At 39.0% G+C, this 26833-nt stretch overlaps 1 protein-coding gene across 2 annotated transcripts in view; it reads left to right on the top strand.

Moving 5' to 3' along the window:
• The window catches only part of gdf11 (growth differentiation factor 11), a 53262-nt gene extending 26696 nt beyond the window's left edge, over positions 1–26566 (top strand). The window contains exons 2-3 of one of the 2 annotated variants that reach the window (XM_059529030.1): positions 25335–25708; positions 25892–26566. In XM_059529030.1, coding sequence (XP_059385013.1) covers positions 25335–25708; positions 25892–26269 — 752 coding nt within the window. In that variant the 3' untranslated portion in view covers positions 26270–26566. Of the gene's footprint in view, positions 1–25334; positions 25709–25888 lie in introns of both variants that reach the window. The other variant, XM_059529029.1, reaches the window with a different exon arrangement.
• The last annotated feature ends 267 nt before the right edge of the window (positions 26567–26833 follow it).

The following is a 26833-nucleotide window of genomic DNA, read 5'->3' as shown; positions in this document are numbered from 1 at the left end:
TGTTTTAATGCATTAAAGTGCAAAAGAACTATAAAAACCAATAGGTATCACTTTACAATAAGACCTCATTAGTTAACCTTAGTTACATTCAACATTCAAGGCAAGGCAAGGCAAGTTTATTTATATAGCACATTTCGTACACAATGGTAATTCAAAAAGAAAGTAAAAAAAATAAAACAAGCAATTTAAGAACTTGAAAGTTAAAATGATTTAAAAATTGACTTAAAATGAATTTAAGACAGTTTAAAAATAGAAAATGATTTTACATAATAAACAGTGCAATACATAAAATATAGTGTAATCAGTTTGGACATCGCATAGTGCTCATTCAATAAGTGCATAGCTAAACAATGAGCAATAGCTACATTTACTATAGAAGTTATTAATCTTTGTAAAAAAATACAAGTCTTAGTTCATGTTAGCTCATTAAATAACACAGTTGCAACTTTCAATTGTAACAATGTTTTATTAAATATTGGAATACCTAAGATTAATGAATGTTCATTCATTAATAAGGGTAAGGGCTGCATTTAGCGCCATCTGCTGTCAGAGAGTGAATGTGCTTTCATTCAGCGTGTCTCTCACGTGTTCCTCCATGTGCTGCTTGTTTACATCAGAGCGCACGCACTCTTTCAAGCAGCATACAGCGGTGTTGTGCATTTTAAGCAGCTGATGGGAATACTATTCTTAAAATGCATTCCAAATTCTGAATAATTTGAAATGTATATTTATTCACGGTATTTAGAAGTGCCCACGATAACAATATTGTGCATATTAATCACCGCAATATATCGCATTACCGAATACCGGCACAAATCTAGTGCACACAAAGACATTAAAAGCACTTGAGTACCTGCCCTTTTTCTTCCTCGATAGGAAGTGCCCTTTTTTCTGGGGAGTTTATTTATTTATTTATTTTTTTTTTTTAAATAAATTAACATATGTATATGTGTGTATTTATTTCTGTTTGCGCACAGCTGTCCCTTATGGAGCCCCGCACATGACAAGCAGGAAAAAATATAAGGCTAAATCGTGTGCACGATTTACTAATTCGTTCCCTCAATGTACTAAAATGTGCACACAATTACTATAGCGTTCCCTCGATTTACTATTGCGTTCACTCGCTTTATAAATTGTGTGCATGATTTAGCAAATCGAGCGAATGCAATAGTAAATCGAGCAAACGCAATAGTAATCATGTGCACGTTTTATTAAATTGAGGGAACGAATTAGTAAATTGTGCGCACAATTTATTTATTTTTTCTTGCATGTCATGTGCGGGGCTCCATAGTCCCTCTCAAACAAATAAAAAATCTAAATATCAGGTGGGGTCGAGAAATGTTGAGACTCCTTTCTTCCTCCACATCTCCACAGCACAGAAGTGTAGCACACATTCTGATTGCCACATCACAAACACAAACAGTAGTGAAGACCTCCCTCTCTTTCAAGTTGTGTTTGTTTTGCTGTGGAGGTGAGTGGTGATGAACAAAAGACTAAGCTACCTGTGCCTCCCATATACGGCTAATTATCCAAAAGACTAAAGACAAATATAGTTAATTTGTCTTGCTTTGACTCATGAGAGCTACAGTATCATGTATGTAAGTTAACTAAAGTTTATTTAGACAGTAGGAAGTCTAGGTTGGACCAATGCGAGTTCTATCACTGGATCAAAGATTCAGTTTATTAAAATGCATTAAGAATGATCACAAATACGATATGGGGGCAGAAATGTATATATTTATATCATTTCATATAGTTAATCAGTATCATGCGAACATTGACGTTTTTTCCACCGAAAAGCAGCATTATAACAAATGTGATATTTAAGGACAAGATCCCGGATACAGGCGGCCGAAATGAGCTTTCTCCGTCGAGTGGCTGGGCGCTCCCTTAGAGATAGGGTGAGAAGCTCGGTCACTCGGGAGGAGCTCAGAGTAGAGCCGTTGCTCCTCCACATCGAGAGGAGCCAGCTGAGGTGGCTCGGGCATCTATTTCGGATGCCTCCTTCTCATTCAAAGAGTTTTCTTTATTTTCATGACTATGAAAATTGTAGAGTCACACTGAAGGCATCAAGGGCTATTTGACCAAGAAGGAGAGTGATGGGGTGCTGCGCCAGATGACCTGGCCCCCACAGTCACCAGACCTGAACCCAATCGAGATGGTTTAGGGGTTAGGGGTTAATTCATAGTTTTGATGCCTTCAGTGTGAATCTACAATTTTCATAGTCATGAAAATAAAGAAAACTCTTTGCATAAGAAGGTGTGTCCAAACTTTTGGTCTGTACTGTATATATATCTATATATATATATAGAAGTATATATATATATATATATATATATATATATATATATATATATATATATATTTTTTTTTTTTTTTTTTCAAATCAGTATTCAATGTCTTATGTTTAAAATCAGAACAGTATTAATGCATTTGTAACTGCAGGTTAAATGACCTGCATTAAACAGGGTGTAAATGCATCTAAATGTCACTTTTAATGCAGCTTCTGTGTTTTATCTCTGCATTGCAAAGATAAATTTGGCAATACTGATTTAATCTGCTTGGTAACAGAACAAATGGCTTATTATTCTAATTGACTGATTTGATTTAAGAATTTAACTGAAAAGATGATTCACAATTTTCTTTTTTTTTTAACAGCATTATAAAGGTAAACATGTCCGTAAAAGGTAAAAACAAATCTATGTAAACTTATTGGAAAATATTAATTACAATCAATGCTGTAAACTGATCACCACACAGAATATGCAGTGTTAAGTAGGTTATTCCAGAATTTGGGTGCTAAATAGGAAATGGATCTTCCACCTGCAGTTGATTTTGATATTCTAGGTATTATCAAATTGCTAGAGTTTTGAGAGTACAGTAGATGTGGAGGACTATAATATGATAAGAGCTTAGCTTGCTAAAGTACTAAGGTTCTAAACCATTCAGGGCTTTGTAGGTCATTAGCAGGATTTTAAAATCTATACAATGTTTAATAGGTTGCCAGTGCAGTGTTGACAAAACTGGGCTAATATGGTCATACTTCTTGGTTCTAGTAAGGACTCTAGTTGTTGCATTGTGTAGCAGCTGGAGTTTGTTTATTAGGCATGCAGAACAACCATCCAATAAAGCATTACTTACCTAAGTAAGGCATTGATTACCGTTTCTGCATTTGACATTAAGAGTATAGGTTGCTGTTTAGATATATTTTTGAGATGGAAAATTCAGTTTTACAAATGCTAGAAACGTGGCTTTCAAAGTACAGATTCTTTTGAAGGTTGAAAGTTCCTAACTGATGATGAAAATTGACAAGCAGCCATCAAGTGTAAGACAGTGTTCTAGGTTATTATATGTGGAGGTTTTAGCTCTGATAATTAATAGGGATGCAACGATACCATTTTTTCTGAAGTGATCCGATCTGATTCCTAAAATTCTAGTATCTCAATGTAGAATTTCTATACTTTTAATGAAAAATAGCAAATAAAAAAATATATAATAATCTATGACAAAAATACTATTATAAATGAGGTTAGTGGAAAATTCAGCAGCAAAAGATTGAAGAAAAGAAGAAAAATCATGAGGGCACAATAATTTTATAAAATGTAGTCAAATATTTTATTTACAAATAAAAGTGAATACGTCTAAAATCTGGTAAAATGTACACATTGCTCTTTGTATTTCTGTAAAAAACATTCATGATAAAACAAGTATATACATTTTTATAGAAATCTAAAAGATATTTCTTTTAAATGTATAGCACAGTAATAAAGGCAACAACATATGATGGATAGGACAGAACATGAAAGACTATTAATAATCTTTGACTGCGCAGAAAAGTATTATAATACTAAAGGCACCAATATAGAGCATCACAGAGCACTTATTCGCATCCTATGCACAGAATGATGAGCTTAAAACAACACAGAGAACAAGAACCGAGAATTACCGGTGGATATGGCTCAGTTGTTTAGAGAGGGACTTAACCCTTTTGCGCTCGTCGGCGGCGGATGAGAGAGAGCTTTGGCAGGATGATATTATATCTTTAACACTTTCTGATACTGAGGTTAATGCTCTGCTGGGTTATTACCCAGGAAAAGCAGGAGATATTTGAGGATGTTGAAGAAACTGAGGCTGAGCTATCTCAATCCTCCTGACTTCCTTATTCATTATCTGCAGGAAGGCCACTCTTTTTCTTGAGAGTAACCAGGTCTCTCATCAAAACTTGTTTGTTGGAACACGGTTTCTCTGATGGACGTGTACTTGGTATGGTTTGGGAGACTGACTTTGTTGTTGCTTTGTATATATATAGTAGATACTATATTGCACTCCCCGCCATTGATGGAAACAAGCTCTGTGGTGTTTGCCCAAGGCAGAGTACCAGGATGTAGAGCTGTAGTGTGTAGTGTAGTTGGAGTTACATTCTGCACAAAGGGTCTCGGCTTTACATATTTTTGCCTGATATATAGGTGCATAGGTGGATGCGCAACATCGGTAACATATCAGATTCCTCTTCAAATAGGCCTTACACTCCTCCAAAGGCATTTCTCTGAAAGCTCTGCATTTTTTAAGCACATGAGGTTTCTTGTGGATTGGGCATTCTTTATTTGGGTCGTGAATGTTTGTTCCTGCAGTTGGATGTTCCTGCAGCAGTGCTGACCACTTCGGTCCGGATGACTGAGTTTGCTTCTCTGCTTGTCCTGAAACCTCATCTTAGTGGGTATAAGACCGGGTTGCGCTGAATGTTTAAAGCTTGGGTCGTTGCGCATTTTTGATTCCCTGCTAATGAAGGCGACAAATGCCAAGAATGGTGGAAACGATACAGAATGCTCTTCAACCCATACGTCATCCACCTTTCTTGCAAACCGAAGCATAACTTCTCCACAACAGAATGAATGCCCCTTGCACTGTCAAGGTACAGTAGGCCTTGGATATAGCCTTCATCCTTTGCAGCCTCTATCTCTAGGAGAAGATCCTAAAGTTCTCTCAAGAGTTATGGGTCTTTGTTTGAGATTCTCAGAAAATGCTCAAGTCTGTCGAGTAGCGCCTTTTCCATGGCTTCAGGGGAGCCGTAGCACTCGTCCAGTCTTTCCCATACTTTGCCCAATCCTTCAGAGGGTCTGTTAATATACACTGGTCTCAGACATTTTGCATATTGAATGGACTCCTAGCCATTTGATCAACAAGTCAAACTCTTCGCTAGCAGACAGGTTCAAATCATCAATAGCATTGTTAAATAAAGATTTCCATCCCCAATAGTTGCCTGGCTTGTCACTAAACTTTCTGAGGCCGCCAGTGAGCAAATTACGTCGTGGTAGGAACCTGGCTATCAGTCATACTGCCAACTTGAGCATTTTATCCTGTACTTTGATGTGTCGGTAATGCTCCAAATGAAAGTTTCCACACAGGAATGCTTTGAGAAAGTTGGGGAACATCTTTATGTTTGTCTGCACTCGGGAGTAGATGGACTTACTCTGTGTCCATACACTGGCCTGGTTCTTGTTTAGGTGGCTCATATGGGACAGTTGTTACTAGAGTAAAATTGTGCTCTATGTTGCTAAGTGGACTTGAATTTGCCTTTAGGATTATTTGGTGTTTTACATTTACTTTCTTAACTTTCATTTAAATTTAAATTTTTGCAAATTCTGCTCTTGTATGAGCTGCTTCAGCTTTAGCTCAAGCATTGAGAGCCGCTATACTGGCAGATGATTTAACTGAACCTTTAGAGCTCTTGGAGTGATGCGATTTCTTGCACATGGACGCTGTGCTTTTTCTCCCTTCTTCAGACATTGATGAATAAGCTGAAGCTCTTGTAACATCCACTTGTTGTCGCGTAGATAGGTGCTTTTTCACTGTTCTGCCCTCATTGTTAGACTCAGACAAAGCTATGCAGATAGATAAACTCTTTGACAATTGACAGGTGTGATGTCCTTTTATTTGCGTATCTTTCAATTATCTTTCAATTTTTTTTTTGAGTGAAAAAGCAATGCTTTCTGTAAGACAACAAAGAAGGATGAATGTAGATCACATCAGAAGTGGATTCTGCTTGTCAGCATACTTCAACATGTGCTGCATTTCTCAATCTCATGCTAGTAAAGGTTAAACATAACACTCTTAACAAATACAACGCCTCCAAATGGAAGGAGAGGAAACTACTCCAGGAAACAATATATTGATTTAACATTTGTAAAACATGTTTGTGATAGAATGCCCTAATGCGAAGGAGTGACAATGGCCATGAATATTTACTGATTCACATCTGAGAGACAAAAGACCTCCCATAATCGGCAATATGAATGTGATTGAGGTAGGTATAAGAAAGAGTGTGAGGAGAGTAAAATATTGTGAGCTTTTTATTATAATGTGTATTATATTTACAACACAGTATAATAAAATAAATAAATAAATAAATAGAATACATGTTATTTCAGTGACATATAAAATATATTCAAACACTAATACTGTTCAATTAACATTAATATAAAAATCCCTGTCACATTACAGGTGGTATTTAAATAGTAAATATGATATTCAATCATTTAAATGTCATGTACATACAGAAATATTTAAACATTAAACAACTGTATTCAGTCCATTAAAAAACATGTTACAGACAGTATTAAAAAGTAATAAAAATTGAATGACTGCAACTGAAGGCTGTGAAAAAAAGATTATGCATTATTAAAAAATAACTTTACTTTTTATTTTGCATGGTAACATTAAAAAAGGTGATTCTAAATAACAGTAGAAAAAAAGATACATAAACATTTGCTAATTGTCAAAGCACAAAATTGTACAAAGGCCCCAATTGACCCCAATACTGTATAAAAATATAAAGTTGTGGTCAAAAGTTTACACAACGCTTGCAAAAACTCTAAAATGTTTTTTTTTTTTTTTACTAAAATAAGAGGTTACATTTAAAATGCATGTTATTTTTTTGTACTGTCCTGAGTAAGATATTTTGCGTGAAATGTGTTTACAAGTCCTCAAGACAAAATAATAGCGGAATTTTGTCAGAAGCTATGTAATATACTTATATGTTTCCCAAAAGACAAAATTAGTACAATTTACCTTGATCTTTAATTTCAAAAAGTTTATATGCATCTTAGTTTAATTTATCATGTTTCCTTCTGCAACAACAGTGAATGTTTGAACCTCCTCACTAAAAATTGTGTGGTTTGTGGGGTGCCTAAACACTACTGTCATCAGTGTGAAAAGATGGATCTCAAAATCATACAGTCATTGCTGAAAAGGGGTCAAATATGCAACACAGACTACAGGGCTCTCTCACACACATACACACACACACACACACAAAAAGAACATTTACTTTTTAGATATGTTTTTCAAAGGTAATACAGCTTGATGTACAAATTAATTCTTTAACTTAATTTGACTGTATCTTGGGACCTTATAAGATTCATATTTTGAAGTGGCTGACCCACTATTTTAGAACACATTTTTGTGGTCAAATCTTGAAAAACAGTAAAACCTGCATGGAAATGTTATTTTAGGCTTAAGTAACAAGGAATTTTTGAAGATGGGATGGAAAAAAAATGTATGTATTTTAAATGAATTTATTAAAGGTTTGAATTTGAAGTCAAAATGACTGCAATATCTATAAAAACAATATGAATATGAAAACAACTGGAAAATGTTCTTCAAGAAACAACTGAAGAACTGTAACAAGACACAGCTTTTGAAGTTGAGATAGAAGATTTTATTCATTTTAAACAAATTCTTGAATTGGTTTAATTTTCAATAGTATGTGTTCTATTATGCTTCTGTGCAAAATCACCTTAAAATTGTTGTACTACAAACCAGTAACAAGACACATCCTTCTAATTTGGGATACAAGTCTATAATACTAAAATGTCATTATCCTATTTAGCCTGTATCACTTAAGATATTTAAACCAACTGAAATCATTTAATTTAGGATATAGTAAAAGGACACACTCTTAGGGCCCTATTTTAAAGATCTAAACGCAAAGTGTAAAGCGCACTTGGGCGCATGGTCTAAAGGGGCTGTCCCTATTCTCTTAATGAGTAATTGGTGTTTTTTTGGGCTTAACGTGCAATAAAACAGTCTCATCTTCGCGGAGGAATTTGGCAAACGCAAAGACAGAACGTGTCTCCGAGATGAAATGGAGCTGCTCGTGTGCGAGCAAATAGATAACCTAATTCTGATACATGTGATGACTATCCATTATGACATGTACGCATTTACAGTATATATATATATATATATATATATATATATATATATATATATATATATATATATATATATATATATTTAATTAGCCTACAAAAAATTATTATGCATTGCAATCCTTTAATTTTAAATATTTGGCATGTTTGTGTGCTGCTGTGCATCCCTTTGTTTAATAAGCAGTGTGTACGCACGTTGTGGACCCGCCTATACTAACACGCTCTTTAAATAACAAAGAAAAAACATTGTGCCAGACTTTAGACCAGGTTTGAGTTGGTCTATGGCACAGTCTATTTTCAGCTCCTTAAAATAGCAATGCACCAGCAATGCACCTGAACACACGCCCATGGGCACGCCAATGGATGCAAATGCATTTGCTAAATAAACGACATGGCGCTGGGCACTGGAAAAAAATGCGATTGGCGCTGGACTGAAACTAGCAAACACACTTGCGCTGTGCCTTGCATTGCATTGTGCTGGGTGTAAATGGTTACCATTTAAATAGATGTCTTCTATGTGAATATATAGTAAAATATAATTTATTGCTGTGATCAAAGCTGAATTTTCAGCATCATTAACCCAGTCTTTACTCTTCAGTGTCACATAGTCTTTCAGAAATCATTCTAATATGCTGATTTGCTGCTCAAAAAACATTTCTAATTATTATGAATGCTGAAAAATGTGATACCATTCAGTCTTGGGTAAGATTAAAAAATATAAAATATTTTTTCTTCAAGAAGGTTAAATTAAATTGATTTAAATGCCAGTAAAGATATTTACACATATTACAAAGTGCTTAAATTTCAAACAAATGCTGTTCTTTGATACCGATTCAAATTAAGCATCATTAAATTGATTTCTGAAAGGACACTGAAGACTGGAGTAATGATGTTGAAAAGTCAGCTTTGATCATAGAAATAAATTAAATTTTATAACATTCTAAATTGAAAACCACTATTTTAAGTGTAATATTTCATAATATTATTGTTTTGAATGATTATTCATCTTCTTTCAAATAAATAAATAAACAAAAATCCTTAGTTCATATTTTTAACCACCAGTATGTTGTATATAAAATAATGCATGTGAAAAAATAAGGAAAATATACTTAAATATATACTAAATATATTATTAGGCCTATAATATAAATCACTTTCAAATGCACAGCACTCGAAAGAAAAAGTCTTCAGATTTACAATGTTCTAGACTAAGATTGAGAATGATTTTTAAAGATTTAAAAAAATGTTCTTACATGAAATCACAGAAGAAAGCATTTATAGAGGTAAGGTGAGCGTGATTTCACCAAATACAACATGTTCCTGGATCAACATCCTTGAACAAAATTCCAATCAACCAATCAGATTCCTGAGCAATTTCAGTTTTAGGCTTACAATCAGGATCAGGTGCTTCTACACCCTTGTCAATCAGCTATCATTTCCCACTGATTTTAGGAATAAATTATGGGTAGGGTTAAGTTTAGGGGTAGGGGTTGGGTTAAGTATATATTTTGGACAATAATGTTGATCCGGGATCATCAAAAGATGTTGATCCAGGAATTGTCAGGAACACAACTGGACACAGATGCAGGTTACAGTGCGAGACCAATTTATTCAAAAAGTCAAAAAGAAAAGCTCCCTCCAACGAACAAAAACAGGCCGGGAAATGAGGAAAAAGGTCCAATAGAAAAATAAGAGACTTCAATTTCCTTGCAAAAATGCCCGGCAGGGGGCGCCCAATGGCGCGGCCGCGTAGAGAGCGGTGAGGGGAGGAAGCCACGAGAGAGCCAGTGACGGAGCAAACAAAACTCTTCAGAAGAATGCCGGTGCCCGGTCTAGGAAATGAGGGAGGGGAAAAAATAGAAAAAAACAAAACAAAACCAGTAGCAGCAAACAATGGCACGACAGAACAAGGCTTGACAGGATCAGACAGAAAGGCTACACCAGGACTATTGACGAACAACGATCTGGCACCGATAGGCGCGACAGACGAGAATAAATAGAGCAAGAGATGAACAGACATTGAATTCAGGTGAGCGGAGTCAAACAATTAGAAGCGGAAACAGTAGTCCTCTCCTCTGGGTCATAGCCCTCCCAGTCCACAAGATATTGAAAGCCCCGACCCCTACGTCGGACATCTAGCAACTTCCGCACCGTATAGACCGGGGAGCCATCCACTAGATGGGGTGGGGGGGGGGGGGGGGCAGATGGAACAAGAGGGGAATGGAACACAGGTTTAACCCTGGAAACATGGAAAACAGGGTGCACCCGACCAAGCGTGGTAGGGAGCTTGAGCTGCACCGCCGCCGGACTCAGGACCTTGGTGTACCGGTATGGGCCAATGAACCTGGGTGCCAACTTGCGTGAGGCTACCCTGAGAGGCAGGTCCTTGGTGGAGAGCCATACCCTTTGACCACACACATAGCGGGGAGCAGGAGTCCGGTGACGGCCGGCCGCTGCTTTAGTCTGCCTACTACGGGTTCCTGTGCCCCAGTATTCCACTTGAACGGTACCTTGGGAGAGGTGAGTGCCGTTAAAGGTGCAGCAATCTGACCAAAGTTCCGGATGAACCGCCGATAGAAGTTGGCAAACCCCAGGAACCGCTGCAGAGCTTTACGAGAGTCAGGAGCTGGCCACTCGGCAACGGCCCTTACCTTACAGGGGTCCGCTTTGATCTCCCCCACGGAAACAACGAACCCCAGGAACGGAACCGACTGGGCATGGAAGACGCACTTCTCCGCCTTAACATAGAGCTGGTTCTCCAGCAGCCGTTGTAACACCTGGCGAACATGCTGAGTGTGTACCTGCAGAGATGGGGAAAATATCAAGATATCATCAAGATACACGAAGACAAAGCGATTCACCAAGTCTCTCAACACGTCGTTAACCAGGGCCTGGAAGACTGGAAGACCAAATGGTAGGACCCGGTACTCAAAGTGTCCCGTGGGTGTGTTAAAAGCTGTCTTCCACTCATCCCCCTCACGTATGCGAATTAGGTGATAGGCATTCCGAAGGTCTAGCTTGGTGAAGACCTTGGCTCCCTGCAATAGCTCAAAGGCAGACGACATAAGAGGCAAGGGGTACCTGTTTTTAATAGTGATGTCATTCAGGCCTCGATAATCTATACAAGGACGCAAGGAGCCGTCCTTCTTCTTGACAAAGAAGAACCCAGCACCTGCAGGAGCTGAAGAGGGTCGGATGAGACCGGCTTTGAGGGATTCATTAATATATTTGTCCATGGCCTCTCTTTCAGGACCTGAAAGGGAAAACAAGTGACCCTTGGGTGGAGAAGTGCCTGGGAGGAGCTCAATGGCACAATCATAAGGGCGATGTGGAGGTAAGGAGGTGGCTGCACCATGTTGCACCAACCACGGGTGCCCCAGAACTATGGGAGCACTCGGGGATTCAAGAAGGTACAGTGTGGTCACCTCACGGTGATTGCCCGAGAGTATAAGATTGACAGGAGGAGTAGCATAGGAGACAGTGGTGATCAAAGTGCCATTCAATGAACGGGCAGGAATAGGTTCGGAAAGAGGAATTGCAGGAATTCCCCAACAGGTGGCTAGAGAGAGGTCCTTAAAGTTACACTCAGCTCCTGAGTCAACCAGTGCAGTACAGGAGTTAAGGACATCACCAAACTGAATGGAGACAGGAAGGAGAGTGCGAGAGGAGGGGGGGGGGTGCAATAAAGGGGTAGCGGTCACCAGGATCCCCCTCTTTACTGGTGAGCCTTGACTTTTAGCGGACAGCCTGCTGTGAAGTGACCTGATATGCCGCAATACAGACATAGCCCTAGGGCGAGGCGTTGCTGCTTCTGTTGAGGAGTGAGCCGAAGGCGCCCCACCTGCATGGGCTCAGGCTCAGTGGTTTCTGTGGGGGAAACAGATGACGACTCCTCAGTCCTCCAGGGTGCACAAACTGCCAGGCGCTGACGACGGCAGCGAAGGCAAACCTCGATCCGCAACGCCATGTTAACAAGATCGTCAAAATCACATGGCAGGTCCTGAGTGGCCAGCTCATCCTGGATGTCATCCTCTAGCCCAGCACGAAACATAGCATGACAGGCCTCCTCATTCCAATCGCAGGTAGCTACCAGAGTCTTGAAATGAATTGCATAGTCCGTTACGGAGGGACCCGCCTGACGGAGCCGTGCTAGCTGGTCAGCCGCTTCCTGACCTCTGGCAGAGCGGTCGAATAGCCTCTCCATCTCCTGGCGGAAATCTTTAAAAGAAGCACAACAGGGAGCTTTAGTCTCCCAGACAGAGGTTCCCCAGTCTCTAGCCTTGCCGGTTAGAAGAGTCAATACAAAAGCCACTTTGGACATCTCAAGTGCGTATGTGCGTGGCTGCAAGGCAAACACCACAGAACACTGGGACAAGAAGACCCGGCAGGAATTGGGGTCCCGATCATAGGGTGGTGGGTTATTGCATCGGGGCTCAGGCTCATGGCGAGGAAGATGGTGAACGGCACCACCCTGAGCAGCCTCTCGTTGCAGTTCTTGGATGTGTTTGGTCAGCTCAGCCACTTGGTTGGCTAGAAACTCCACCTCCCTTGTGGTGTTCGTCAGTCTGGCTTCGTGCTGGCCCAAAAGAACACCCTGCTGGGTGACTGCGGTTCTGACAGGATCTGCACCTGCTGTGTCCATCTTGGCCAGATCGTTCTGTCAGGAACATAACTGGACACAGATGCAGGTTACAGTGTGAGATCAATTTATTCAAAAAGTCAAAAAGAAAAGCTCCCTCCAACGAACAAAAACAGGCCGGGAAATGAGGAAAAAGGTCCAACAGAAAAATAAGAGACTTCAATGTCCTTGCAAAAATGCCCGGCAGGGGGCGCCCAATGGCGCGGCCGCGTAGAGAGCGGTGAGGGGAGGAAGCCACGAGAGAGCCAGTGACGGAGCAAACAAAACTCTTCAGAAGAATGCCGGTGCCCGGTTTAGGAAATGAGGGAGGGGAAAAAATAGAAAAAACAAAACAAAACCAGTAGCAGCAAACAATGGCACGACAGAACAAGGCTTGACAGGATCAGACAGAAAGGCTACACCGGGACTATTGACGAACAACGATCTGGCACCGATAGGCGCGACAGACGAGAATAAATAGAGCAAGAGATGAACAGACATTGAATTCAGGTGAGCGGAGTCAAACAATTAGAAGCGGAAACAGTAGTGATGAGGGGGAGGGAGGAACGCCACAGATAGGTGCAAGACGAACGATCAAAACCAAAACAAAACACCATGTGCACACGAGATGTAGACATATACAGAAACACACGCACACACCGAAGAACGGGGTGATCAGACAGCGGACATGACAGGAATATGTCTTACTTGGCAAAATCACAGAGACCATAGAGGTATAGCCACATTAACTCTTATTTCATGTCTACTGAAAACTGCTTATATGTACATTGTGACGAATAAAGTAAATAATGGCATTAAAATCTGAGAAATGTGAGAAGGCTAGTAGTAATTTGTAGTCCTGAAAATTAATGTCTTTCATTTAACTTTTTTTTTTTTGTAAAGTTATCAAATATTGCAGAATTTTCTCGCCATGTTTAGCTGCTTACATCTTACCCCCGCTCGCATTAAAGTCATGCGCAGCTCAGTGTCTGTGAACAGTAAATCCCGCTTTATACACTTTGATTGGCTATTTCATACATTGATACATTCATCACATGTATCAACACTGAGCTGGAGCACACTAAATTAATAGGATTTTTGAATCAAGTGGGCTGTGCAGGCCATTCATCTGGGCCGATGGAAGGATATACATACATTTACTACAATTAATTAATATTTATTTACACAAAGGGCCAGCCCACATTGTACAGCGGCCCACTGGGAAAACTCCCGGTGCTCCAGATGGTCAGTCCGCCACTGGTAGGTTTGTGATACTGTTGTAGCGTATCAGACCCAAACCAGACAAATTAAAGAGTCGATCGGGACTGTGGTTGAAACACGAGCCGAATTCCTCAGAAAGGCAACAGGAGGTTGTAAATCATTCCTAGTGCCACAAGTCAGAAGCAAGATAACCAAACAACCAACTCTTTCACAGAATAGCTTTCAACATTAACACCACTAGAACAATTATTGACAATTTCAATTCGGAGAAGAGATTGTCAAATTTAGGGCAAGTAATCAAGATGCAATGCCGGCCAGCACATGTAAACCCATGAGAGTAATAAACAAGATCCGTGGATTGACTTCCCCCCACCTAGCAGAACCAGACTGAAATTCCTAAGGGGACCTTTTAACCTCTGGTCCCCACAGAACATCTAGAAAGAGTAGAGGTGTGACCTCGGCATCCTGGCTAAATTCGCCCATTGGCCTCTGACCATCATGGCCTCCTAACAATCCCCATATCTGCTGATTGGCTTCATCACTCTGTCTCCTCTCCACCAGTAAGCTGGTGTGTGGTGGGCGTTCTGGCGCACTATGGCTGCCGTCGCATCATCCAGGTTGATGCAGCAACACTGGTGGTGGATGAGGAGAGACCCCCAGACTAAAAGTGTAAGTACCCAGTAATGTAAAGCGCTTTGAGTGCCTAGAAAAGCGCTATATAAATGTAATGAATTATTATTATTATTATTATCTTTTGTCAGAGAATTGCACAAGAACTGTCTTTTAATGAACTCAAAAAGACTTATGAATATCAGTCCATTGCTTAACTCCATATTCATTTATATTTAACCCACACATTTGACTATCATGTTTATAATCACTTATTGTGTATGTCTTTTAATAACTATTGGATAGCTTAAGGATTCATATTCATGTTTGGTGTGTATGTGTTTGAATCTGTTAGCTTGGAACATTCCTGACCATCAGTTATTTGTCCAATGTATCATATTCTTGTAATAGGAATCATGTCCAAAATTAGACCCTGCAAGAGCGGGAAAATTCGGACCATGTGCTTGATAAGATAACATATGATTTATGATACCCCAAGCAAAGACAATATCTAATTGGTCAAGACAACATTTAAGGTGTGGCCAAAAGGCCAGTTTAAATACTCAGGACACCATCAAATCCTGCTTTTAGCTTTTAGCTTTTTAGCTTTGCTCCTTAGCTTTTGCTATTAGTCATGCCTGCTCCAGCTTTTAGCGTTTGCTTTTTAGTCATCACTGTAAGCGTTCTTTGAGCACGGTTCCAGCGTGCGCCGTCCTGCACACCTGCTGCTACTTAGCCACGATGAGAAGAAACACCACCTAGTCTCATCAAACTTTACTTCTGTTCTTTTACTTTAGTTTATTTTCTTTTCCGTTTGAGAGTTTCGTGTTCTGAGTTAAGTTTTGTAATGCCATGTCTCCGAGTCTGACCTTGAGTGCCTGTTTAACTTCAACCAGCCCTCACAACTCCGCATCGTCAGCCAGCGCCCAACCACGGGCTTCCCAAGATGTCACTTCAGCGACTACTGAACTTCCAGCCAATCAGCAAACCCCATTTCAACGACAACAAAGGGAACCCCCTTTTCACGGGCAACACAAGTAACTTTACCTCCAGACTAAGCTGAACTGGTGTATCTAATATAATTTTAACCTCATTAATGAACTCAATGTGAGGGTTAATTAAGTGATTGATGGCTGTTCATATCTATGCAATTTCACGTATTGCTGTAAACTTGGGATTCCACATTTCCATTCTCTTAAACTCATCCTTTGCTAACTTTCTATCTTCCTGCAACTTAGTTATGTGTTAGATTAGTTTATATGAGCCTTATTCATATTGAAAAGAGAAGTATCTTGTGTTTTCTGCTTACAAGTTAATGTCTTAAACTGCCGATCTTGTTACTGTGCTAATAAATAGTGTTTTCATTATAGTTTGGATATTAATATCCAGTGCAGATTTGATGTTAAACCGCTCGTTCAGTGAATCACAGGGCATCTCAGTGATCAGCCGTGAAACAGTGATTCTGTTCAAATTCCCTTTAAAATCTTAAATATTCCCTATGAGCTAAATTGACCTGTTTCCCTTACACTGTTAAGAAATTCAAACTCTTTACAACAACATTAAATAAAATGAAATTGTTTATAAGCAGAACTCGGATTGCTTTCATATGCTATTGAATGGATAAAATCCTTCCTCCCCCATTGAAATTCACTACCTGGACTCTTCTAACAAAACAGATGTGTATTTCTAGTTCGAAATAGGATAATCATAACAGGGCAAACTTGAATTGTTGCATCCATTAACACATCAGGTACAAAGTTGTCCCTTTGAGGGCACTGCTCCAGGGACAAGCTGTTATACCCTTAAGAACGTCCGGTGGTCACTCTTAATTATTTATTGACAGATCCATTCAAAAGAAACGTCTGGTCACTTCAGGAATGAAGCAAGTGATTACTCACACGATACTTCGTGAATGGCTCATTTAACAACTTACTCACTCGATTCATTCAAAACACAAATATTTTTTAGGAGCGAAACAAGCTGATTTTAACATTATAAATGAATAAAGGGCTGACAAGAACAGACTGCAGATGTCGTCATGTTAATGAATATAACAACATTCTACATCGCAAAGATTGCTGAAAAGAATGAAAACTATTCATCCAGAAGGTGGACAAAAGAGAAACAAAATATATACATACTATATAGAAAGTTATTATTTTAAAGCTGCTAATTCTAAAAATCTTTTCAGTCCCTCTCTCTAGATAGCGTGAATAATATAAAACACCTTACTGTAACGTTAAACAGGACATCATCAAAAATGAAGATCAATTATTTAAGGTAAATAAGTTCCATTAACCTTTGTGTACTCTGCAAAAGATGTGGGATGTGTCTAAAGATGCTTGATGAGGTTCCTGGTGTTTCCCCCTTTTGCTTGAATTCTCATTAGGCATTCATGTCAGATTGGTTTTCCGTCATTAGGCTTTCCAGTCTCATCAGGTGAAAATCCAAAGTAATTCCATATTTCACTATGTGAGTTGCTCTTTTTCAAGAAACTGTCGCGGTCAAACATTGTATTTAAATGCACTGTATTCACAGGAACATACCATTGCAAATTAAAATGAAATGAACTGAATCAGATGCTTGTCAGAAAAAAAAAAACACAACACCATGTATGGTATTAAGGAGCGAATCCTACACGTTTTTTGGCACTTAAATGGCACCGCAGAAAGACGACAGGAAGACAAAACGACACTATTGTTTATTTGCAACTGTCCCACAAGCCACATACAACAGTATTTACGCTAGAACCACAATGACGATACTACCATTTAAAAAAAATACAATGGCACCGCCAGTATTTTATAATACCAGTAAACCCTGCAACCCTAGTGCGTAGTGGTTCTTGAAGCACTAAATCCAGCTGCAGTCCACTCTTTGTGAATTTCCCCCACATTTTTGAATGGGTTTTGTTTCACAATCCTCTCCAGGGTGCGGTTATCCCTATTACTTGTTCACTTTTTTCTACCACATCTTTTCCTTCCCTTCAGCTCTGTTATTAATGTGCTTGTACACAGAGCTCTGTGAACAGCCAGCCTCTTTTGCAATGACCTTTTGTGTCTTGCCCTCCTTGTGCAAGGTGTCAATGGTCATCTTTTGGACAACTGCTAGTCAGCAGTCTTCCCCATGATTGTGTAGCCTACAGAATTAGACTGAGAGACAATTTAAAGGTCTTTGCAGGTGTTTTAAGTTAATTAGCTGATTAGAGTGTGGCACCAGGTGTCTTCAATATTGAACCTTTTCACAATATTCTAATTTTCTGAGATACTGAATTTGGGATTTTCCTTAGTTGTCAGTTATAGTCATCAAAATTAAAAGAAATAAACATTTGAAATATATCAGTCTGTATGTAATGAATGATTATAATATACAAGTTTCACTTTTTGAATGGCATTAGTGAAATTGTAGCACCTGTAAATTGTAGCAACACCTCTCCCTTCCCCTTTTGGACGCAGCTCGTTTATAACGGTAATTTTGAGGAGTAGAATCATTTAAAACAGTTCATCTACCCCTCCCAACTAGTATTTCCTAAGTTTATTACAGGGTGTATAACAGGGTTTCAGGCGTATCACACAAAACTTTGTCTACTTGCCAAGACATGAAAATGCTAAATTGTGAAAAGATTTTCCATGTTGAGGGATTAATAAGAAAATTAAGTGCATTGTTTGATTTATTTTAAATTTAAATTATTTCTTATCTTATCGCCGCCAGCTGCAGTGGTAGAAAGAGTACAGCAAATTTGTATTTAAGTACAAGTACTGTTATATTGCTGAAATAATTATCAATTACAAATAAAAGTACTGGTGCCAAAACAGTACTTAAGTAAAAGTACAAAGTATTCTTCTCCAAAACTACTCAGAGTAGTAGTTACTAGTTACTTTTTAGTGAATGAATTACCAAAAAGAAAAAATATATATATTGAATAAAGGGCAGGGTTTTATTGTGGTGCACCTCCATCAACAATCTTGCTCATAGCAGATTCACGGTTAGATAGGAGTGGTTAAGAATATCTGCTTATTACGTCTGATATCATGCTTCACTGCTTCTGAGTCCTAACACTCCGCCACATGCCCACCAACACCCCCCCCCCCAATAAAAAAGAAACTGTGCTACTATACACCCACAATCTCATGAAAATGTGGAAAAAAAATTACCTAACCCATATCTCCATACTGAAATCCCAGATGGCCAGCCAGTGATTCGGCTAAAATATTATTGTCTGAGACACTGTGAGCATGGAGACTGTAGTGTGTACAGCAAATTTTTAAATGCTTAGCTCAAATATGTAAAATTATATTAAATATTGATCATAAATGACTGTTGAGATGAAATGAGTAGAGTCTTGGACCTGGAAACAGCAGTCCTTCACTTGTAATGATACATCTTCTGATGCAACGCTTGGGCACATCATCAGTGATGTTCCTGATCTCATTGGGTGTTTCAGGTCTTTTGAAACCTCATGACCCAGCTGAGGTTGATCAGGCCTCAGCTTGTGCCCTAGCAGCATTTAACCACGGATCAGCTCTTTTAATCCAGAGCCACTTCGAAGTCTTCTCTGCAGCCTCTGTGCTATTGCTTATAGCCCTTCTCCTTCTCTCTCCTGTGATGCCGAGTGCAGTATAGGCCCCGTAGAGGGACTTCCCCGCGAAGCCTCTGCATCCCACCTCCACAGGTAAGCACCTTGCCTTCCATCCTTGGTTGTGGCAGTCGTTGACGAGGCCATCATATTTTCCCTCTTCCTTTCATAGGCTTCCTCCATTTGGTCTTCCCATGGCACAGTGAGATCCAACATGACCAGGTTCTTTGTTGCCTCGGATACCAAGACAATGTCAGGTCTCAGGGTGGTCTTAACGATATGCTGGGGGAATTTGAGCTGTCTGCCCAAGTCAACTTTCAGCTGCCAATCCTGTGCAATGTTCAGAATCCCTGCTGTTATCCTGGAAGATCTTTCTGGCCTCTCTCCGGCCCTGTTGAAGCTAATGGTATGCTTGGAGGGCTTTGACCTCCGACTGCTAATGATGCTAACCTGGATGCTCTCTGCAATTGTTTCCAGCACCTGGTCATGCCGCCAGTGATATCGGCCTTCCCCCAAAGCTCTTGGGCAGCAGCTCAAGATTAGCTTGAGGGTTCCCTTTCTCTGGCACAGGGCACATGCTGGAGTATCGACCAGACCCCAGGTGTGCAGGTTGGACTGGCTGGGGAGTACTGAGACTGCTCTCCTTAGAGTTAAAAATGACCTGCTCTTATCATCTGATCGTGGTTGTATTTCTCTATTAGTTCTATTGGATCTTAGTGCTGCGTTTGACACTATTGACCACAACATTCTTTTCCATAGACTTGAACACTTTGTCGGTATAAATGGAAGTGCATTAGAATGGTTTAAATCATACTTATATGACCGCCATCAATTCGTAGCAGTGAATGAAGAGGTATTATATCGCTCACAAGTGCAGTATGGAGTACCTCAAGGCTCAGTACTAGGGCCGCTACTCTTGACGCTTTAAATGTTATCCTTGGGAGATATCATCAGGTAACATGTTGTTAGCTTTCACTGTTATGCTGACAATGCTCAGCTCTATATTTCTTTGCGGCCCAGTGAAACACACCAATTTGAAAACTAATGGAATGCATAGTCGATATAAAAAACTGGATGACGAGTAATCTCTTACTGCTAAATTCTAAAAAAACAGAGGTGTTAATTATAGGACTTAAAAACTCTGCATGTATTATCATAGAACACTGTCTAAGACTTGATGTCTGCTCTGTCAATTCTTCGTCATCAGTTAGGAACCTAGGTGTGCTATTTGATAGCAATCTTTCCTTAGAAAGACAAGTTTCTAGCATTTGTAAAACTGCATTTTTCCATCTCAAAAATATATCTAAATCATGGCCTATTGTCACAGTGTCTGGTCTGTGTTTCCCCTGGGTGTCCACTAGTGGTCTCACGTCCCCATAGTCACCCCAATGCAAGCACTACATTTCCCACTAGCCTTTGTCCCCTAGCCTTTGCAAATGTCACAGTGTCTGGTCTGTGTTTCCCTGGGTGTCCACTAGTGTTCTCACGTCCCCATAGTCACCCCACTGCAAGCACTACATTTCCCACTAGCCTTTGTCCCCTAGCCTTTGCACACCTGTTAATTGCACTCAGCTGTCTCCACTTTCTTCGTTTTCACCTGTCCATATAAACCAGCCTGTCTCTATCTGTTTGATGGGAGTCCTTCTGTAACGAATGCACGCAGGAAATGAGAGATCCAATCGCAGTATTTAATGGGGAATCCAAAAATCACATCCAAAAGCAGGCAAGAGGTCATAACCACAAAATCAGTCCAGAAACAAGAAAACCACAAGGGAACACGAGAAAGCCGGGTGATGGAAAACAAGGACTCCATGAAACAGATAGAGACAGACTGGTTTATATGGACAGGTAAAAACGATGAATGTGGAGATAGCTGAGTGCAATTAACAGGTGTGCAAAGGCTAGGGGAAAAAGGCTAGTGGGAAATGTAGTGCTTGCAGTGGGGTGACTATGGGGACGTGAGACCACTAGTGGACACCCAGGGAAACACAGACTAGACACTGTGACACCTATGCTCTCAATGTCAAATGCATAAATGTTAATCCATTCATTTATGACCTCAAGGTTAGATTGTTGTAATGCTTTATTGGGTGGTTGTTCTGCATGCTTAGTAAACAAACTACAGCTAGTCCAAAATGCAACAGCAAGAGTTCTTACTAGAACCAGGAAGTATGATCATATTAGCCCGGTCCTGGCAATACTGTACTGGCTCCCTATCAAACTTCGTATGGTAAATGGACTGCATTTATATAGCACTTTCAACAGACCAAAGCACTTTACAATTTGCCTCACATTCACCCATTCACACACTCATTCACACACCGACTGCGGTGTCAGCCATTCAAGGCACCATCCAGCTCGTCGGGAGCAGCTGGGGTTAGGTGTCTTGCTCAAGGACACCTCGACACTTGGTCAGGCGGGAGCCGGGGATTGAACCTCCAACCTTCCGGTTTGTAGACAACCTACATGAACCACTGAGCCACTGCTGCCCCAGTATAGATTTTAAAATATTGCTTATTACTTATAAAGCCCTGAATGGTTTAGCACCTCAGTATTTCAATGAGCTCCTGTTACATTACATAAAAAAAGAGAAAGAGTGGTATGGTCACCCTGAAATATGACTGCTGCCCCATTGGATTAGAGTGCTGTAAATTGCTGCCTGATTGTTACGTGCAAAGTTTACATTTGGAGCGCTCATCAACACCATTAGATCGATGGGCTCTGTCAGTGTTTTGCCAAGACAAGGTTTTTTTGTTGTTGTTGTTTTTTTGCCATGCAATAAAGCTAAGTTCAGAGGCCAATTTAAATATTGGTACAGTAAATAAAGTGCACAAAATTAGTATTTTGTTTAGGCAGTATTTGTGGCAGTTGATAAATCATACTGCGAGATTTGTCCATAAGGTGTACATTTTTGCGACAATGCATTGTCATGAAAGGATCAGTGTGTCATGTAATATTCCCATATAAACTTTAACAGCCAATTAAAAAATATTGGTATAGTAAAATTCACTAATTCACAAGATCAATACATCATTTATTAAACTGCTTTGTTGAGTTTAATGCATCCTTATAGAGGTGTCAAAATGCTAAATCAATTAAAAAACAAAAACAAAAAAAAAACAGCACTTAATGGGAACAGCGTCATTCATATAGAGGGCAGAGAGTAGCTGCATTGATTACTTTTATGCCACTGATCAGGATTTTATATGTAGTTTGGGGTAACATATGATTTTATAGAGTTGACTGAAATAATAATGCAATAACTGATACTTTACATACATTTTTCAAGCAACAACAACAAAACAATTGAACAAAAACAGAAAAATACAAAAATTAGCCATTGATCATATCTAAACATGTGTCCAAATAAAAATATAAAATAAATTTATGCGTGATTTATGTGAAAATTATTTGCAATGTCTTAGCTACTAGGGATTGTTACAGGCATCCAGTGGCAACACAATGATATTACAGCTAATAAATTGTGCAAAATGTTTATCTTAACAGTCAATTTACAAATAATGCATTCAGATTTGTAGAACCCACAATGTGCTGAATCTCCACAAATGAGTGTTTTTACTATGACAAACAATATGAATGCGACAAGAAACTGGTGTCTAAAAAGAATATACAAATTGGCTAGAAACGGCCCTGATTGTAATCCTGTTGTAATGTTTTGTATTTTGAGAGGAAAACATGGTACAAGTTTTATTCTGTTTTAATTTTATGCATTATGTGTAAGACACATTATACAGATCAAATCATTGCACTAAACAATATCAAAGTCCTTTAAGGCAAGTTGTGCCACTCGTCCGCCATCTTGGCAACGCCTCCTGGCAGCTATTTTGGACTAACAAGACCAGGCTCCTATCTAAAAGAATGGGCAGAGAGCAGGGCCGGAGTGGGACTCATTTTCAGCCCTGGAGTTTCATGCCTTAGACCGGCCCACTTGGTTATTTAGATTTTTTTTGTACTGGTCTTTTCAGTGCCGCCTTTGCACTTTCTGTTATATTTTTTTTTTCTATTATCTTTTGCTCACATATCTCCAACGATGACTTGTTGCTTTTTTTGAGCAAGGTGCCACTTTCAGGGAAGTCACAAGCCAATTAACAATTGTGATTCCTTATCTTATTCTTTAAGAAAATAATGTTTATTCTTGTATTATTGTTTATTCTTTAAGAAAATAATGGACAGAATAAGGCACGTTCCTAATATTTGTACTGTATACCATAAGGTAGGCCTAAGTCTGCCTTGCAGTTAAAAAGTTTACCGAAATAAAAATAATTGTTTTCCTTAACCTATTTATGTACAACTATTCTAAAAAGAATTTTAATGTCATAAAAAAAATGTCATCAGCCTGAGTAAATTGTACCATCATAGAATTGTGACATAACACGTGTAATTTAGGTGCAAATACTGTGAAATTAAAACTGGCATGAACTAAAATATTATTGCAACTTTAGCCTTTGAATGAAAATGCAATTTTTTTTTACAATTAAAGAAGATGTAGAGATTGTGGACCGCTTGCTTGGATTTGTACTTCAATAATGACGTCCAAGTTTAAGAATAGCCTATGCTAGAAGGATTTTATTTTATTTATTGATTATTTTGTAGACCTAATGCATTTTCCCCCTCTCTGTTTAACAGCATTAACTAACAATGAAAGACTGCTTCCCTCAAGTAGAGTAAATGTTTTCCTGCCATGCCGGGAATCCTCCCAGTGCTCCCGATTAGCCAATCCGGGCCCTGGCAGAGAGTCAGAACTGCACTTTCACTGGTCACTGGGACATAAAAACTGCATGTATAGAAACAGCAGTAAAATATGAGGAAAATCGCTGAAAAAGTTTGATGACTTTGCCCCAAAATAAGGTTTAAAGCTGCTTTTTCCCCACAGGTTATTTTTTTACTACACATGCGCAAGGGTTCACAACACCAACTTCATTTACGAAGTTGTGCCAAGCACTTAAACAAATGCTCAATGTCATTTGTTTTATCAGTGTACAGTACAATATTTTGAATTATAATTTTTTTTATTTACTCTTCTATGTGGATTACATCTCATCTAGCACACACCACAACTCGCTGTCGCCAAACCGTCTCCGCTGTCGCAAAACCTCAATTGTGCGCATGCGTCAGTGGAACCAGACGATACGCTTAAATGTTTCCCAGCTTGACTGTTGCAGATGATTGGCTTTCCAGCGGGAGGGGCGGGACATGTGCATACAAGTGCCATCTTTGCCGTTACGGGTTTTCCTTATATAGTTGTATTGAGGATTTAGGAAGTGGCATGTCTCTTATATATGGTCTCTGACAATATTCACCTCTTAATTATGCACCATTTATTTAATGTAAAATAATACATATATTAGAAAAACTTTTATTCTGATTTCATTTTATGCATTATTTGTAAGACACATAATGTATAAAATGCATTATGCAAGGTTTGTTTTTTGTTTTTTTATCACTGATAGCATAACCAGTAGCCACTATAACATGCATTACCATGTTGTCAGAGGTAATTACTTTTATTTATGTATTTTTTGGGTTATGTTTGGATGTATATAGAGAATATCAAAGAGTCTGGTAACTAACTGGTGAGCATTCTCCAACTGAGACTTTGATCTCTCTCTGTCTGTCTCTTGAAGTTTTGTGGCTGAATTATTTATTTTATAAAATGTAGTTACATTTATTTATTTTATTTTTTCCTAATTTCCTATGGAGGTCATTTTAGACCACTAAGAATAAAAGTATAACAATTTTTTTTGGACTGTTTATTATTTTCCAGTCATATTATTTATTTATTTATTTGTTTGTTTGTTTGTTTGTTTATTTATTTATTTGTATGTTGATATTGCAAGTACGACCATTGGTACCAAGTTCCATACCATTCCAATAAAATGTAAACATTTTGGTCACCAGCATCTGAAGACTAGAAAAGGTTAAAGGCATGTGTCCACCACACATTGTTTTCCTGAAGCTGCTTACAGCTATATTTCTGTTTTATATTTATATTGTTTTGCTTATATCATACTGTCATACTATTTAACCATTTTAAATGCAGTTTCAGTGTATAATAGCATTTTTTTTTTTTTTCCTTCAGCTGAACCTCTGGTGCAGGTGGATGGGAAACCCAGCTGTTGTTTCTTCAAGTTCAGTCCAAAACTGATGTTTACCAAGGTCCTGAAAGCCCAGCTGTGGGTTTATCTGCAGCCACTACAGCAAACTTCCACTGTTTACCTGCAGATCCTTCGCCTTAAACCTATCACTGAGCAAGGAAGCAGACACATCCGTATCCGGTCACTCAAAATAGAGCTCAGTTCGCAAGCGGGTCATTGGCAGAGCATTGATTTCAAACATGTGCTGCAGAACTGGTTCAAGCAGCCACACACAAACTGGGGCATTGATATAAATGCCTATGATGAGAGTGGCAATGACCTGGCTGTGACGTCTCTGCGGCCTGGAGAGGAAGGACTGGTAAGGACCCTTAGATCTGTTAGACCAAAAAAAATGCTATACTGGAAACAATAATCATTGTACTACTAAACCAATGTTTAACATTTTTAGCTTTATGTCAGTTGAGGTGCATTTGAGATTGATGTTTATAGAGGGTACTTGACCCATCTCTGTATGTCTTCTTCCTCCCGTAATCTCCAGCAGCCATTCCTGGAGGTCAAGGTTCTTGAGACAACCAAGCGCTCACGGAGAAATCTCGGTCTTGACTGTGATGAGCATTCCACAGAATCCCGCTGTTGTCGCTACCCGCTCACAGTGGACTTTGAAGCTTTTGGCTGGGATTGGATCATTGCACCCAAACGTTACAAGGCAAACTACTGTTCAGGCCAGTGTGAGTACATGTTCATGCAGAAGTACCCACATACTCATCTGGTTCAGCATGCCAATCCTAGAGGCTCGGCTGGGCCATGCTGCACACCCACAAAGATGTCGCCGATAAACATGCTGTACTTCAATGATAAACAGCAGATAATCCATGGCAAAATCCCAGGAATGGTGGTGGACCGATGTGGCTGTTCATAGAATTATGTGTTTTGGTTGAGCTAAGGGGAAGTGATGGAAGGAGGGTGTTAGTGATGCAAGTCTCTGCAATTTCCTTATATTTTCTTTACATTCCTTGGAAAGAATACTACATAATGTACATAGAACAAAAACACATATATTGTTTCTTTCATAAATCCTAGTAGAACACTTAGGTCCAGGATCCTAATAAATCCTAATTTCTCACTTTATTATCTGAATTTGAATTGTAGTTTTACCAAATATTTGGTTTATTTTATATATATATATATATATATATATATATATATATATATATATATATATATATATATATATATATATATATATATGAACACACACACAACAAGACATGGTTTCTTTTTTTTTCTTCTTTTTTTTTTTTTGAGGCATTGCGCTGGGTATTTCTCAGATTCAGGTCCAAAATCTCACTCTACATCAAATATATTTCTCATTGTCTGTGATTTTGTTGCTTTTTGCAGTATTACACATTCAAAGAAAGAAAACTAAAAAAATATTGATGCTGGAAACTTCACTGGAAAAAAGTTTCAGAATGGAAGATGTATA

Source organism: Carassius carassius, chromosome 38 (genome assembly GCF_963082965.1).
Source record: "Carassius carassius chromosome 38, fCarCar2.1, whole genome shotgun sequence".
NCBI classification, from domain to species: Eukaryota; Metazoa; Chordata; class Actinopteri; order Cypriniformes; family Cyprinidae; genus Carassius; species Carassius carassius.
Note: the sequence above shows the minus strand (reverse complement) of the source record. Positions and strands in the feature narration are given on the sequence as shown.